Below are 16,903 nucleotides of genomic sequence, written 5' to 3' on the forward strand. Positions count from 1 at the left end.
GATATGAAACAGATAAAGAAATGTATTTTATTTTATTGTTTAACTGAGTAACAATGCACTAAAGCCTTTCAGAACACCTTAGCACCCAAATAATATCCTTTTAAGACATCATGCCTTTGCTGGTAAAGCAGCACTTAAAAACATCTACTTTGTCATATCACTATATTCTAAATAAGTCTTTGAGAGCAGAGGGCAGTCAGTGGGATTGTATAGAGACCTATCAGATGCATCGCGTTCATGAAGGTCTAGGTATTTTCAGAGCCTCTGACAGGATTAGACATAATAACACCGCCCTGGATTTACAGAATTAAGCCCCTGCTTATTTATAGATGCCATGGCTGAAAGCGCTGGTGAAACAAAGGCTCACAAAAGAGAAATGACTGGAGGTTGCTAAATGCTGTTCAGCAAAATCCAGTGTCTCGACAAAGCGTAATCAGGGTTAATATGCCAGCTAAAATCCCACTGCTGGATCACATGCTCAGCAGACTGAGAGGTATCCATATTTTAGTCTTACATGCGACTTATTATATATAAATATATATAAATACCCTTATGTCTGGTAGCTAGCTTTATGTTTGGGATTTTGAGTTCTGTCATCGTTTTGGCTTTGTTCGAGTGCAGGGTTGGATGATGTAATCTTGTTTTATTCTCAACAGGAAGTCAGACTTCAGATCAGGCCGACAGGAAGTGCAGAGACAATTCGGACAAGCCCTCCGAAAATGGGGTATGTTCACATTCGCGCTTCCCTTCTGAACTGATTATCGTGCCTCTTTGGGTGCATATCTATGGTGTTATTTGCTATGTTTACATCCACCTATTTTTATGTGCATTATAAGGAATTTCACATTAAAAAATGCTTGATGGAAACTCCAAGATGCAAATCAATTCAGAAAATACTAAGCTAATGTTTATATTAAGGTATTTTAGAACATTTTTTTTAATTACTTTATTATATTTAAATATTATAAGCAATAAACATTATTGTTTATCACTATTAAATGGCATATTAAAGCGTTTAAAAGGGATAAACAATAAACATTATCGTTTATCACTTTTATTCTACCAATTAAAAGTGATAAACAATAATATTTAATTTTTAAGTGGTATATTAAAGTACTTAAAAATGTATAAGAGTGATAATAAAAGTAATAAACGATAATGTTTATTTTTAAATAATATATTAAAGTACTTAAAAATGTGTAAGAGTGATAATAAAGGTGATAAACAATAATATTTATTTTTAAATGATATATTAAAGTATTTAAAAATGTATAAGAGTGATAATAAAGGTGATAAACAATAATATTTATTTTTAAATGATATATTAAAGTATTTAAAAATGTATAAGAGTGATAATAAAGGTGATAAACAATAATATTTATTTTTAAGTGGTATATTAAAGTATTTAAAAATGTATAAGAGTGATAATAAAGGTAATGAACGATAATATTTATTTTTAAGTGGTATATTAAAGTATTTAAAAATGTATAAGAGTGATAATAAAAGTAATAAACGATAATATTTATTTTTAAATGATATACTAAAGTATTTAAAAATGTATAAGAGTGATAATAAAGGTGATAAACAATAATATTTTTTTAAATGATATATTAAAGTATTTGAAAATGTATAAGAGTGATAATAAAGGTAATGAACGATAATATTTATTTTAAGTGGTATATTAAAGTATTTAAAAATGTGTAAGAGTGATAATAAAGGTGATAAACAATAATATTTATTTTTAAATGATATATTAAAGTATTTAAAAATGTGTAAGAGTGATAATATAAAGTGATAAACGATAATATTTATTTTTAAATGATATATTAAAGTATTTAAAAGTGTATAAGAGTGATAATAAAAGTAATAAACAATAATATTTATTTTTAAATGATATATTAAGTATTTAAAAGTGTATAAGAGTGATAATAAAGGTGATAAACTATAATATTTTTTAAAAATGATATATTAAAGTATTTAAAAATGTGTAAGAGTGATAATAAAGGTAATAAACGATAATATTTATTTTTAAATGATATATTAAAGTATTTAAAAGTGTATAAGAGTGATAATAAAGGTGATAAACTATATTATTTATTTTTAAATGATATATTAAAATATTTAAAAGTGTATAAGAGTGATAATAAAGTAATAAACAATAATATTTATTTTTAAATGATATATTAAAGTATTTAAAAGTGTATAAGAGTGATAATAAAGGTGATAAACTATAATAATTATTGTTTACCATTTAAAAGTGATAAAACACTTTAAACATTAAAACACTGTAAAAAATGCACAATCCCTTCATCTTGTTGCAACTCAAATCAATTATGTTAACTTGGTTTAAAATGGTTTTCTCAATTTTAAGTTGATTAAACATAAAACAACTTTCTTGTCCCTAAAAAAACCCCAGAACTGTGTTGTTTCAACTCATTTTAAATAAGCAGTTTGAACAAGCAGCAAAAAGTTTTTTTTGAGTGTATGCACACAACTGAGTAGGATCAACTTTTTATCAGATAAGAAAAAATGTGCATGACGATAGAAACGTAAACGTGTAGTACACCTGAGAATATTAAGATGTTGATGGTGTTTAATGCATTAAGTAGCAATGAGCGGTATGAGATTACTGAATATCCTGGAACAGATTGACTTTGTAAAATTAGAGTAAGATGGGTTTGCCTTTCAGGGCTTTGATACTTAGAATACATGGGATTTAATATAAATATAATAATACTTTTTTTTTTTTTACTAGAAAAATTGAAAATGAAAGAAAATGTAGTCTTTGTGTACTTTTACTCTCTGTAATCTAATATTGTTTATTAAATATGTGCTTTCTAATGTCTAGTGTTTAAAGAAGAATAGTAGTTGACCAGAAAAATGGTCACATCTGCAAGAAATAATGTTTTCATTATTTCATTATTATGAAACTACTAGTATTCATCTTTTAATTATATGTAAATATGACATTTATGTATTTAGAATATAGTTTTATTCAGACTGACTTATTAAAATGTATACATTTAAATATGACTTCAGATTCAGTTAATTTATATGAACATTTAATTGTAAGTAATGAAACTTTTTTTTTTTTTTTTTTAATTGTCATTTGTCATTAGGGGCCAAGCACCAAATGTGCGTAGGCACCTGTTGTGTCCGTTCCGGTTCTCCTTATTATTCTTCTGGCTTGTTCTTTTTCTTCCTCTTCTTCTTCTTTCGCTCTGGGAGACTATGGCAGCCCGTTTGTGGCATTTGCGCAAACTTTAGCACACGGATAGAGGACAGTCTGATCTTCAACCACAACAAATTAGTACTCATTAACTTAAACTCTTTAGGCCACCACTTGTCCAAAGTTTCACTTATGTTTATTGCTAAAACTTCTGAACCGAATGGGCTACAATCAAAAAAAAAATTGTATCTGATTCCTTGGCTCAAGCGGATTTAAATGCATTCTTCAAATGAAGTCATTTTTTAATTTCTACTTTTGAATAGTTTTGTCTATTGTCATGAGACTGGCCTTGCAGATTCCTTGGATCATACATATAATTTATTCCCTAATTGACACAACTTCCTGTCCACCATCTTGAATTAGTTTGAAAATCTATTGTTTTGAACTCTCCATAGATCGTTAGCTCAATTTCCACCAAATTTGGCTCAGACCGTGCGTCCAAAAAGTTATATTTCCAGTTGCTTGTTGCCGTGCTTGTTTATGATGTGGCCGCTGGGCTGCTTAGCCCCGATAATTGCTGCTTGCAGCAATATTTTTGTTTATATTTGTTTGAATAATTTTCTGTTATTAAGCTGCTTTATTGTTTTAATTTACTTTGTTTTTATATTTATTTAAAAAAATTGTATCTAAAGTTAAATGTTGATCTATTATATTCTGTTGTAACCCTCTCAGTACTGGCTTGCGGCTGGAAGGGCATCCGCTGCGTAAAACATATGCCAGAATAGTTGGCAGTTCATTCCGCTGTGGCAACCCCTGATAAATAAGGGGCTAAGCTGAAGGAATATGAATGAATGAAACTCATTCTTAATACTATTAGGTAATAATAACAGCACTGCTTCAGAAAGCCTGTGAAATAGTTAGGAAAATAATGGCAGATATAATATTTTTTACACTGAACTGCTAATTTTAAGAGTCAGTTCTGACTTCAGCCGCCACATAATTCTGGTCCACATGAGAGACTCCAGTTGGAAGTTAAAAGTTGAAAGCTTCGCAGCAGGAAGCTTGTGTGCAATGTGCTGATAAGCTCCAGTCCTCCGCCAAAGTCATCAGCAGTGGACTGGTTCATGTGGCGGACGCAGGACGTTTAGAAATACAGACGTTGGAGAAATACACAGATTTCTCTGTTGCCAAAAAAAAAAAAGACACATAAGGCAGTGCTTTATGTTTTACTCCATATGAAACCGATCACGCTTTTGAAAAGAGCCAGTGTTTTCTTTTTCTGAGCTCAAAAACACACATCTACATTCCTCTGTCAGTATTAGAAGAGAAAGGAAACTGTGATAATCCAGATTCACATTCTGCTATAATTATAAAACTCATTTCAGTATTGTTAAAGTATATTCCATTTTAGCTTTTATTTTATTTTTTATATTTTAGACTATTTTAACACTTAAATATTATAATTACTTTCCTTTGTTTGAATATTTTCTATTTTAGTTTTGTATTTAAATGACTAAAATGTAATAATGGCAATATTGTTATGCTTTTAAATGTCATTTAACTAGTTTTGCTTTGCTACTTTAATTTAAAATCATTTAAATTCAATTAGAGTTTACATTTATACTTAAGTATGTAATGTTTACATTATAATAAATATATATATGTGAATGAAATGTATGCCATTATAAACTGCTTTGACACGATCTACATTTTAAAAGTGCTATAGAAATAAAAATGAATCGAATTGAATATATTTTTTCATTGGAGGTACACAGTTGGTCAGTTCTTTCTTTCCTTGGGAATTAAACCACATTGCTAGTGGCTTGCTCTACTGTTTGAGCTTCAGGAAAGCCTAACAAATTCTTTATAAATGTAATTTACACTGCTACAAAAGATTTGGAAAATATTGAACAAAAATGTAATCTAGACAGAATTAATTCAAACATTTTCTTTTTTTTACATCTTACTGTTGTCGCCACTTATATTACACATGAGCAAAGTATGTTAGAGAAACAGAAAACACAGGTTTGACTGTTTAAGAAAACAACAGTTGCCTTCTATTCTTCTCAATAAGAACCGATCATGCTTTTTTTTAAGAACGTTCTTTCTCTGAGCTCAAAAACTCCCATTCCACTCTACATTCCTCAGAGAGTATCTTAAGAAAAGAAAATGTCTGTGGGAAATTGATGTCTGTGTGTAATAATCCAGATTCACATTCAGCTATAATCATAAAACTGTGAAAGTTTCAATCATTTCACTCATTATCAGGAGTGTTTATAGTATTCCATTTTAGCTTTTATTTTTTTTTTTTGATATTTTTTGACTATTTTAACACTTAAAAATTATAATTACTTACATTTGTTTGAATATTATTTATTTTAAATTTGGATTTAAATGACTAAAATGTAATAATGGCAATATTGTTATGCTTTTAAATGTCATTTAACTAGTTTTGTTTCGCTACTTTAATTTAAAATCATTTAAATTCAATTTGAGTTTACATTTATAATCATTTACTTATGTAATATTTATGTTATAATGGCACATATTTCATTCACATATATCTATTTTAAGCTGTATGTATATGTCTATGTTAATTCATATAGGTTAAGCTGCTTTGGCACAATCTAAACATTGTGAAAGCACAATAGAAATAAAGATGAATTTAAATTTTAATGGCATATATTTTACATTTATGAGTTTGGCGGAGGCTTTTTTCATCAAAGTTAGACTTTTTTTAGTTCTTGATTTCCCTGGAAATGGATCTCATCCATTGCTTGCTGTATTGTCTGAGCTTCAGGAAAGTTGAGAAATGTTTTTTAAATCGCCACATTATTATGTTCTACATAAACCAAGTTAGAAACAGAGATCGTAAGAGACACAGAAAACACAGGTTTGACTAAATAAAAATAAAAATAAAAAACACTTTCTATTCTTCTCAATATGATACCAATCATGCCTTTTTAACCCTTATGTACTGTTAGGGATGTATTCCTCCACTCTGGGGTAATTTTGAGTCTTTATCTGGGCATAACTTTCTCTGTGTTTCAGTTTGCAGAATGATTTTTAGTGACATCTTATTTTGACACATATTTTCTGAAATTGCTTTTAAATGTTGAATAAAAAAAAAAAAAAACTCAACGATACACTCTGGGCAAATGTACTACCCTTTTGTTATGTTCGGGATGAAAACATCCATTGAATTAAACTGCTGTAAAAATGCATCAGATTAATGTTTCTTTCAATTTGTTTACATAAATCTTTTAATCGACCTCAGTCCTGATCAAAACTACTAAATTGTTTAGAAAACTGCAGGATTTTAACTCTTTAATTGCCAAATTCATAAATGATGTCACTGATTTGGAGAAAAAACATACAAAATTACATATTTTCAATATAAAAAGTAATAGTGGACTGGATTTTTTTTACCTTTTATCACAGTCTTGGATATGGGATACAGCATTGCCTTTGATTCATTGTTTTTCATTCATTTTCATTTTTTCTCCCTAATTTACTGTCAGGGGCTGTTTTTGCCCCATTGACTTGCATTATAACCACATGACACCATATAATCATGCATTTTTGATTGTTGGTGTTTCTGGATTTTATATGGAGTATAACAGCAAATTAATGTGTGTGCATGCGTGTCTGTGAGTGTGAGAGTGACCTTGCGCACTTACCTTGATGTGTCTGAGAAAATAAAATGATGCATCTCAGCTCTCAGAACTACATGGAGTAAACAAAAACAAAGACTGTATGTAAAGACTGAATGGAAGTCAATAGGGCAAAAACAGCCACCAACAGTAATTTAGGGAGAAAAAATGAAAATCTAACAATGCATCAAGGCCAATGTTGTTACTAATCGTTCACATGTCCAAGACTGTGATAAAAGTTTTAAAAAATCCAGTCCACAATTACTTTCTATATTGAAAATAGGTCATTTTGTGTGTTTTTTTTACCAAATCAGTGACATCATTTGTGAATTTGGCAATTAAAGAGTTAAAATCCTGTCATTTTCTAAACAATTTAGTAGTTTTGAGCAGGACTGAGGTTGATTAACAATTTTTTTGCAAAAACATTGAAAATATATGTATCTGATGCATTTTTACAGCAGTTTAATTCAGTGGATGTGCTCATCCCGAACATAACAAAAGGGTAGTACATTTAAACAGTGTTTAAGTGGGTTAAGAACTTTCTTTTTCTAAGCTCAAAACTCCCATCTACATTCCTCAGTGAGCATTTTAAGAAAAGGGAAATTGATGTCTGCGTGTAATACTCCAGATTCACATTCCACGCTGCTATAATCATAAAACCCATAAAAAGCTGCTCAGCGCTTGAACAGGTGGTCATTGGGACCTTCCCAGCATCACCAGTTATGTTATAAACGAGCGACGCTATTGCTCCGCTATCTCGATACGCTTTCCACCACGTGTTCCATCATGCAGCTGTTATTAGAGATAATGCAGACAGTAGGGAGCTTCTCTTTCAGGCAGGATCATGTGATGATATTTTAATTACATCCGGCCAATAAACTTTAGGACTCGTCAAGCCCTGCGCTGGCCTGATTGTATACGGTTACTCTAAAACTGTCAGCGTAATATGCAAGTCTGCAAGTGCGCTCCACTTTAAACCAGGTCAAAGGGCTGGAAGGCAAAATATATTCGATAGCTAGATGTTCGGGACACCAAAAATCCCGCTCTCCCCTGATAATACAACCTAGCAGCTGTGATTCGGCTGGTGTGCTTTATCTTCGTATAGTGTTTCTTTCAGGGTCAGAATGCATCAGACTTTGTTTGGGATGTTTATGTCATTATACACATGTCAGCAGCATGTAAACTATATATTTAGTGTTGTTTGCTTATATGCATCTGTTTTCAGAGAGATCACATAGATGAAGGATGGTTTTATAGCACTGTTCAAAAGATGCTCACCATGTGCTGCATTCATTTGAGTGAAGATGCAATTAGTTGATATTATTGAGTTGCATAACATTGAGAAAAGATATTACAAATTCAGGGCTTGACATTAAGGAGTGGCCTGGAGACTGGTTTAAAAGACGTGTGGTCAAAGTTTATTAAGTGTGTAAGCCTTATAAATTAGAGTACTCACAATCTATTAGACCATTTGAGTGCTGGAAGACACTAAAGAACTCAATTCAATACTCACAGACTGTTTTCTGTGTGAACAGAATAAACACAGATTGGCAACAGATTGTTTCGTTTCAAAAACGGAAACGTTTTTACACTGTAAAAAATGCAGCATTCGGTACAATTCATTCATGTTGTCTCTACACAAATCGATTAATTTAACTTAACAAATTAAAGTTGATCAAACATAAAACAATTAAGTTGTCTCTTCAAAAACCTAAAGAATTGTTTTGTTTCAGCTCATTTTAAATCGGTAGTTTGAACGAGCAGCAAAAATATATTTTTTTAGTGTACCTTGATTAACTGGTCTCCCATATGTAATCAGCGATAAACCAATCAGATTGATCCAAGCCTACAATAAGGCCCAATCCCAATTCTACCCCTTAGCCCAGGCATGTCCAAGCTCGGTCCTGGAGGGCCGGTGTCCTGCAAAGTTTAGTTCCAACCCCAATCAGACACACCTGGGCTAGCTAATCAAGCACTTATTAGGCTTTCTAGAAACATCCGTGCAGGTGTGTTGAGGCAAGTTGGAGCTAAAATCTGCAGGACACCGGCCCTCCAGGACCGAGTTTGGACACCCCTGCCTTAGCCCAAAGTAGGACCTGAGGGCCAAAATTAGCCCTTTGTAACCTTTTGATTTGCCCCCCATCCCATTTGAGAAGAGAGGGAGAAGAATGGAGAGGGTTGGGGCAAATGCCTTTAAAAGAGATCATCATTTCTAATTAGATGTAGCATTTTTTGTTTGTTTATTTTATTGCTAAGCTACAAAAAAACTTAAATGTTTCAGTTAAATGTTGCAAATGAATCAGATTTTTAAAAAAATGTACTGTAAATAATGTCACTCGATGGATATGGACATGGTGAGCAAATCAAAGCAAAAACTAGTGCTTCATTCAACAGTGCTCCATTTTGATATTAATGAGATTGTTTTTGTTTTTACTATAATAATTTCATTATAAAATATAAAAATTATGCTGTATAAGTTAATACAAAGCAATGTTTTTTAGTTATTTTTAAATATTAGTAAATTAATTTGGAAATGACCGATGGCAACTTTATTTACCTTTGGCCCACGAGCCTCAATCAAGTTTGTTTTTTGGTCCTTCATAAGAAAAAGTTTGGGTACCTCTGCTGTAGTGTAACCACAAACACATTTAGTAGTGTTTGTTATGGTTTTCAAAGTTGTCTGATTTTTTTTTTTCCTTTACAGTTTTTAATTATACCATTATACATTTAATTAAAAAAAAAAAGGCAAGCACTGGCTTTATGCATCTCCACAGCTTGGGTGATTCTTGGCGAGAATAAGCCACTGTCTCGACAAGACTTTCATGTTTGGCTTTGCACAAATATAAAGAGATCTTTCATCAGGCACGTTGTTGGGTTTTCAGGCCTGTCAGCTTTGTCTCTGAGCTTACTGCCCTTGCATTACTCTGATATCACTATTATTGACCTTCTCTCTCTCTCTCTTTTTCTGCCTCTAGATGCTCTTGTAACATTCTGTGATGATGCTTACAGAGTTACCATTTTGGTCGCACTGTGCCTCCTGCATCCAGCAGATAAAACTTTATTAGATAATCAAAATTCACCATAAAATGTGATTAGGAGTTCTGCGAGAATGCAAATACTCCATCCGCTGAGATGAATGCTTAGCCCTTGAAAGTTGCAGAAGATCTGAACTTGTTTTCCCTCAAGGCACTGTGCATAGTCATAAAAGAGTTTCTCTATAAATGCTGCAGAAAAAAATATTTGATTAACGTGACTTTGGGCCCTATCATACACCTGACACAATAAGGCGCAAGACATGTTTTGCGCAATTTGTTGCTATTTTCAGACCAGCGCAACCCTAAGTATCACGTTTTGCTCCACATTGTTTAAATAGCAAATCCATTTGAGCCACTTTGTGGACTCATGGGTGTGCTGGTTTAAAAAGGAGGTGTGTTAAGGTGCATTGTTGGTGGGTGGCTATTTTGAGGAACTAAAATAGACTGCGCCATTGACCAGCTGAAAGCAGGTCTAAAGTCCAGAGCAGAGCATGTTAGTTATGCGCATATGCAGGTCCAAATGCTTAATAGACACAGGATATACAGCAATACTCAAATGTCTTTACAAATGAAAAAATAAAGGATTAAAATGTTACAAAGATTATTATTTTCTACATGAGTATAAAAACCACTGCCTCCATGCCTTCATGTCAGTGGGGCTTTTTTCAGTTTATTCATGACAATTTGCATTTATATAATGTTATTATTATTAGCAGTATTATTTATTATATGCATATTTATATTTGTTTTAATAAAAACAAGCTTAGATTTGTCTGTCTGTTATGGTTTTTTATGGGGCATAAGAATAGGTTGGTATTTGGATATAACTCAGACTTTTAATCAAAATTCATTATTATTGTTCATTTATTGGTTTGCTGGAAATTAGAACTGAATTCTGAAATAGTTTGAAACAGATCTTTGCGATTAACAAACAAAATTAAATATGTAGGTTAATGAATGTCATCAGTGAAGGGAGTGTCAACCGTTTCCTTATCCACAAAAGTAAAGAAGTGAAGTAAAGAGTAACAATAAAGTAAAGAGAAAGTAAAGAGGCTGAATGGAGGAGGCTTGTTCTTTTTGCTCGCTGCAGATGTTCTGTTAAACTGTTTTCTCTCTAGTGATGCATTCAGTTTTTCCACTTCACATTTGCACAAAGTCACCATGTAAATAGCAAATGCGCCAAGGTGCTACACAACTGACTCCTAAAGGGAACGGGAGATGAGACTCTGATTGGTTTAATGCACATTATACTCAAAACACACCCATAACTCACTAAGAGATTAAGCACCACCCTGTTAGAGCATGCGCTGCGGCACAAACCATATTTTTCCATCCTATAAAAGCAAAAGTGGATTTGGACACGCCATTAATGTCTTTGCGCCATGTGCTTTAGACTTTGCACCTAGATCGTTAAAATAGAGGCCATTGTGTTTAAAGACAGCACTGTAAACACTTCTAATTATAAAAAAAAACAGTATTTACGGAATGATGCTAAAATAACACTGTTGTTAACTGTTTTTCCTTTAGGACCTTAAAATTTATACAAAAAATGTACTTCAAATCAATCATTTAAAGGAGACCTGTAATGCAAAAATCACTTTTATAAGGGGTTTAAACACAATTTTAATAATTACATTTTTTTGATCACACTTCATAAAAACGATGTGCAGAAACACTTTGATTAACATTATCTCTTTGTACATGTAATCAGAGGAGGAAAGTCCCACCCATTAGTGATGATCTCTCCCACATTAGCATAGGAGGTTAGTCTGGTTTTTGAATCTGCCACTATGCTGACACATAGGCATTTGTTGTTCAGCCCTCTTTTAAAAAGAGCTTAATCTCATTTGAATTTAAAGTGATCAGTCACCAAAATTACACAATTAAGATTAAAGCCTAAAAGGGGCAGTTTTAAAGGGTTATAAAACAGTATTTGTGGGATATTTTGACCAGAAACTTTACATAGACATTCTATAGGGATATCGGAGACTTATTTTTGTAAACAAGGGCATAATAGGTCCTCTTTAAATGTTTCACCCAAAAAATAATAATTCTTTCATCATTTTTTCAACCTTCACTTGTTCACAACCTCATTTACTTTCTTTCATCTGAAGAAGATATTATGAAAAATGCTGGTTGCTGGAACCCATTGACTTTCACAGTAAATTTTTTTCCTACTGTAGAAGTCAATAGCTATTTTTATGCGCATTTTGGATATGTTGTCCTGTGGCTGCCGTCACATCATCTAAGTGGATACTGCACACTGGTGGTGTTGTGGAGAGACCTCCCACCTGTTTGTGAAGCACTTTGGGTGTATGGTACGGCCATACATGATAAGTGCGCTATATAAATCCACATTACTTTCTTACTTACTACTGATTTTTAATTGAAGTTTTCTTTTTAGAGCAAGATAAAATAAAAATAAAAATTCTTTATATTTTTTTCTTTTTAATATTTTTATTTATGAAAATGGTTTTTTTTTCTAAGTTATAGTTTTCTTTTTTAGTTTAAGTTAGCAATAATAACCCTGAATCTATTAGAACAGAACTGCAACCCAATTTTTCTAGTTTATAGGCAGTGATTTACTAGCTACTTAAAAAACGAACAAAAAAAAAAAAACAGAGCAATTCAAAGAGGAACAGTCCCATTGCTGAATCCTGGGTTTAGATGGTTTGTTCAGAACAACATGTGATTATGCATCTCCAGTTTATGGATTGCTCTTTATTTGTCCCGCGTTGTTCTCCTACAGTCGCCTATTTTTGCCGAACAGATTCATCCCTCAAAAGAACACGGCTGTCTGATGCACATTACGCTGAAGTGGAGAGCACAGATTTTGGCCTGTGGCATTAGCAGTGTTTTTTTTTCCTTTTTTTTTAGCGTATGGACACATGAAGGTCAGTCATGAGTGACCGCGGTCAGTTAAATGAATCAGTACTAGGAGCTATTAAAATGCGGAGAGAGCTAAATGCCTGGATCAGCATTATTATGCCACTTATTGACTGTGCCCATTTCTGTCCGAGATACCTCATCCAACTGGCACAAAAAGCATCTTGTTAAATTGCTCATCGCTGTTGGAATACTAATAGGCTATAGCCCGCATCTTACAGAAAGACATGCATTTTGTGCAGAATTGTGCATCTAAACCCCCTCGTGTTGGCTTTATTGGGTGTTTTAATTTAAAATATGCACATTTGTAATATACTTAAGACATGTGCAATGCTATTGATTAAATTAATGAGTTGCAATCTCTTCATCAGTTGTAACGTCACCAATTTGATATGGTTTTTTTAAACATTGTCTGTCTTTATTCATTTTTTAGAAACCTTTAACATGTACTAATGAAAAACAAAGCAAAATATACACAATTATTATTAAAATAATAAAAAATACAATTACAAGTATATAAATAAATAAATGCATGTACATACAATATAAAGCTATCAATGGTAAATTAATAGCAGGTAAATTAATACAAGATACAAGACAAAAGATTTGTATCAGCTTCCTTCAGAAATCCTACACCGTTTACTTGTTAAACATCAGTCTTGTCAGCTTCTGTAATGCATATAGAGCACTATAAAGCACACTCATGCTGTAAAGTTGTGTCGCAGAGCTGCAAACACTAAAGGCAGATGCTGTGGAGCCGGTCACGCATCTGGGAGTGAGTGAGTGTGTGCGGGACAGCGGTGGCGCAGCGCGGGGCTCTGACAGTGGCGCCCCCAGAAGAGGAGAGGAGGGGAGGGGGCTCGGGGTGTCGTGAATGATTCCTTTTTTTGGAATCAAATTATTTGAACTGATTCAAATACTGTTAAAGATCTCCTGAATCATTAGCCCCCCTGTATATTTTTTTCAAAATTTCTGATTAATGGAGAGCAGATTTTTTCAACACATTTCTAATCATGATAGTTCTAATAGCTCATTTCTAATAACTGATTTATTTTATCTTTGCTATGATGACAGTAAATAATATTTTACTAGATATTTTTCAAGATGCTAGTATTCAGCTTAAAGTGACATTTAAAGACAGAAAAAAATTCACAGAAGGGGGGAATAATTTTGACTTCAACTGTTGGTGTTGTAAATTTTCTTTAATTTAGATCGCTGGGTGGAGAAAATCGATGCAGATGCTATATTGAGATAATAAATTTAACATTTCCTCTCTAGAAGCATCAATTATGAGTTTAATTTGAATAATCTTTGCTCATTTAAGGCGGTTTGCTGAAAGAAAGCAAAACGGTTTTAAGAACTTTCCAAGTGATTATTTGATGTGTTTGTTGTGGAGTTAATTCAAGCCTTTCTGCAACGATGAGTCACACACAATGTCGTTACAAAGTTCACACGCGCACATACATACACACACACACACAAGATATGTTTCCATCCACCTATTTTTATGCGCATTTTGGATTTGCGCATAAAAAACCTGTTGATGGTAACGCCATGATGCGCATAAATTTTGAAAATGCGCATAAAAAACACATGCGCATAACTGAGTAGGATAAAAGAAAAGAAAAGATACGCATAAACTAGGATGGAAAGACTTTTACCGCACAAATTTCAGTTTGCGCATTTAAAAAGGTCATGTGATTTTGTTATAAGAAATCATGTGATGATAAAAATGTGTGTAAATGGACAAACCAGCAGGCTGAGCACATGGTAAAACATCTGAAATGTTGTTTTGGTCATTTTAAAATGCCTTACCGTTTAAGTATAAGTGTTATTATATTATTAATGACCTCCAGAATCAAGAGCGTCTATGCTCCGTGTCTGACACCTTCAAATGCCACCGTGCGTTCACTGCGTGTCAGGATTGCCTTCTGAGATGCAAGTCATTTATTAGATGATGAAATGATTGACGCAGCTTCTCATGCTGCAGCAAATTCCGTTATTACTGTTGATATTTTGCGCCATATTAGTCAGGAAGTGACGATCTTGTTCGTTTTGACTCGTTGGAAGGAAACGCTGCTTTATTCGCACGTCTTTTATGCAATAATCCAGTTTTGCGCATTAAGTTAATTCGCATTTTTGGATGGAAACATAGCTACAGACACACACACACACAGCGCGTGCATTCAATTTTGCACTGTTTTTTCAAAGCAAATGTGACAGGATACACATTAATATCCACTGCTGTATGGATATCCGTTATGTGAATGTACAAAATAAACCTGATTTAACGCCCACAAACCGGGATTGAAGCATCTTCTTTTATAATTGGACTAAAAACGTTTTAAATGTGTAAAACTTATGTTTAAACACATTTAATTATGATTGATGTTCACAGCGAGCCGAACAGATCTTTTAATCCCTGTTGCTTCGTGGACATCCTGTCTTGTTGATAGGATTATACGCATTACTACAGAGACATGGTTATAAGCGGCTGCCTATTAATTCGGTGGGAAACCGCACTCCTATGTCGTGTTGCAGTGGGCCTCAAAATGGGAGGGATTTGGATCCTATTTTAATGTCAGTAAATTAAACTTATTGTCTTAATATCACCCATATATGTCTGTGGACACACTGTACCTCCACACAGTTCTTTCCAAATAGCTTACAAAAGATGATTTTCATCATAGGTGTCCTTTAAATGAAAATTATTAAGTAAATCTTTTTGTCTCAGAAAAAAAAAATGTTTTTTCTTATTTTATTATATTAACATTTTAAGTGGACCGAATTTATTTTAGTTTTCTACACTCAAATAAAAAAGATTGCAGCTTGTTTAAACGACATATTTGAAATTAGCTGAAACAACCCAATTCTTGAGGGTTTCTTGGGACAACTTTCTTGTTTAAATTCATTCCACTTAAATGTGTTAAACAATTACGTTAACATGATAGATTTGTGTCGGGACAACATGAAGAAATGCTGTAGAAGGTACAGTGTAGTGTTTCAGTGTCCTATAATGTAACCTAGCTATTATGTAGCTATTAATGTAGCTATTATGTAGCTATTAAGGCGGTTTTCTGAGGGTGTGTTACACTGATCTATATAATGGTCTGTGTCTAGTGTTGCAGCTGCGAGTGAATCGTTTGAGAACGCTTTGAATCATTAAAAAGAGCCGACTCAACAGAACGATTCGTTTAAGAATCGGACATCACTACTGCAGTCTACTCCGGGGCGAGAGACTCACGCACACACATTAACAGCCAAAGAAGTGCTTGCACGTCAAATTTGAGCCTGAGAGCGAGAGAGAGAGAGAGAGAGAGAAAACTTACGCAGTCTCCATCATCACAGATCCACATTAACATTTGACAAAGGTCACGTTTTCTCTTTCCAACATATCAGTGTTTAACGTAGTGTGTGTGCAGCCTAATTACTCATCAGAGTCACGAGACTGGAACTATGTATAGTAAGCAGAAACGCGCAAAGTCAGTGGCGCGGGAGTGAGGATGACAGCCTGACTCATCGCTAATGTGCTGGATGACTTCACTCCTGCTTTTTGGAGAGGGGATTGCGGATTGGGACTGTGACTCTGGGGGTGTCATAACCACCACAGCACCGCAGATACACACTACAGCTGCACTGCATCCGTCCGCCGCCGACGCTTTGCTCGTAAATGAAGAACCGCGCACCTGACTCTTAGAGAAATAATGGAGTGGAATCACGTCGAGACTGTGCAGGAATTCACAGCTGAAGGACAATGCAGCAAAATTAAGGTCCGATCATGCAGAATAACCTGGGATTCTCACCAGGTAATGTCAGCGGGTTGGTTTGTGTTGCACTGATTTGATTTGGCACGTTCGTTTAGTTTATTTCTTGTTGTTGTCACACTTGTGCGTTGTGTTTATGAGCAGGGGCATGGAGAGATTGATCGAGCAGTTGTGATAAGTGTCAAAGTGTTGGATCAGGTTACTTTGTTGTCTAGTTATAGGAGCTGATAGATAGACAACTGTATGTACTGTATGGGGAAGAGATGCTCACGGCTGACATGCAGTATTTGGGTGGTTGATATGACGTTTCGGACTGAGTAAATTATTTATCATTATGTTAAAAGATTTTTTTTAACATGAGTTTTTTTTTTTATTATTGCATTTTTTTTATCTTAG

At 33.5% G+C, this 16,903-nt stretch overlaps 1 protein-coding gene across 4 annotated transcripts in view; it reads left to right on the top strand.

The window, feature by feature from the left end:
• The window catches only part of ppp1r13ba (protein phosphatase 1, regulatory subunit 13Ba), a 72,114-nt gene that overhangs the window by 29,450 nt on the left and 25,761 nt on the right, over positions 1-16,903 (top strand). For 3 of the 4 annotated variants that reach the window (XM_056476660.1, XM_056476659.1, XM_056476662.1), the window contains exon 4: positions 657-724. In XM_056476660.1, the coding sequence (XP_056332635.1) occupies positions 657-724 (68 nt within the window). Of the gene's footprint in view, positions 1-656; positions 725-16,066; positions 16,550-16,903 lie in introns of those variants that run through there. The other variant, XM_056476663.1, reaches the window with a different exon arrangement.

This window comes from Danio aesculapii, chromosome 17, assembly GCF_903798145.1.
Source record: "Danio aesculapii chromosome 17, fDanAes4.1, whole genome shotgun sequence".
Taxonomy (NCBI): domain Eukaryota; kingdom Metazoa; phylum Chordata; class Actinopteri; order Cypriniformes; family Danionidae; genus Danio; species Danio aesculapii.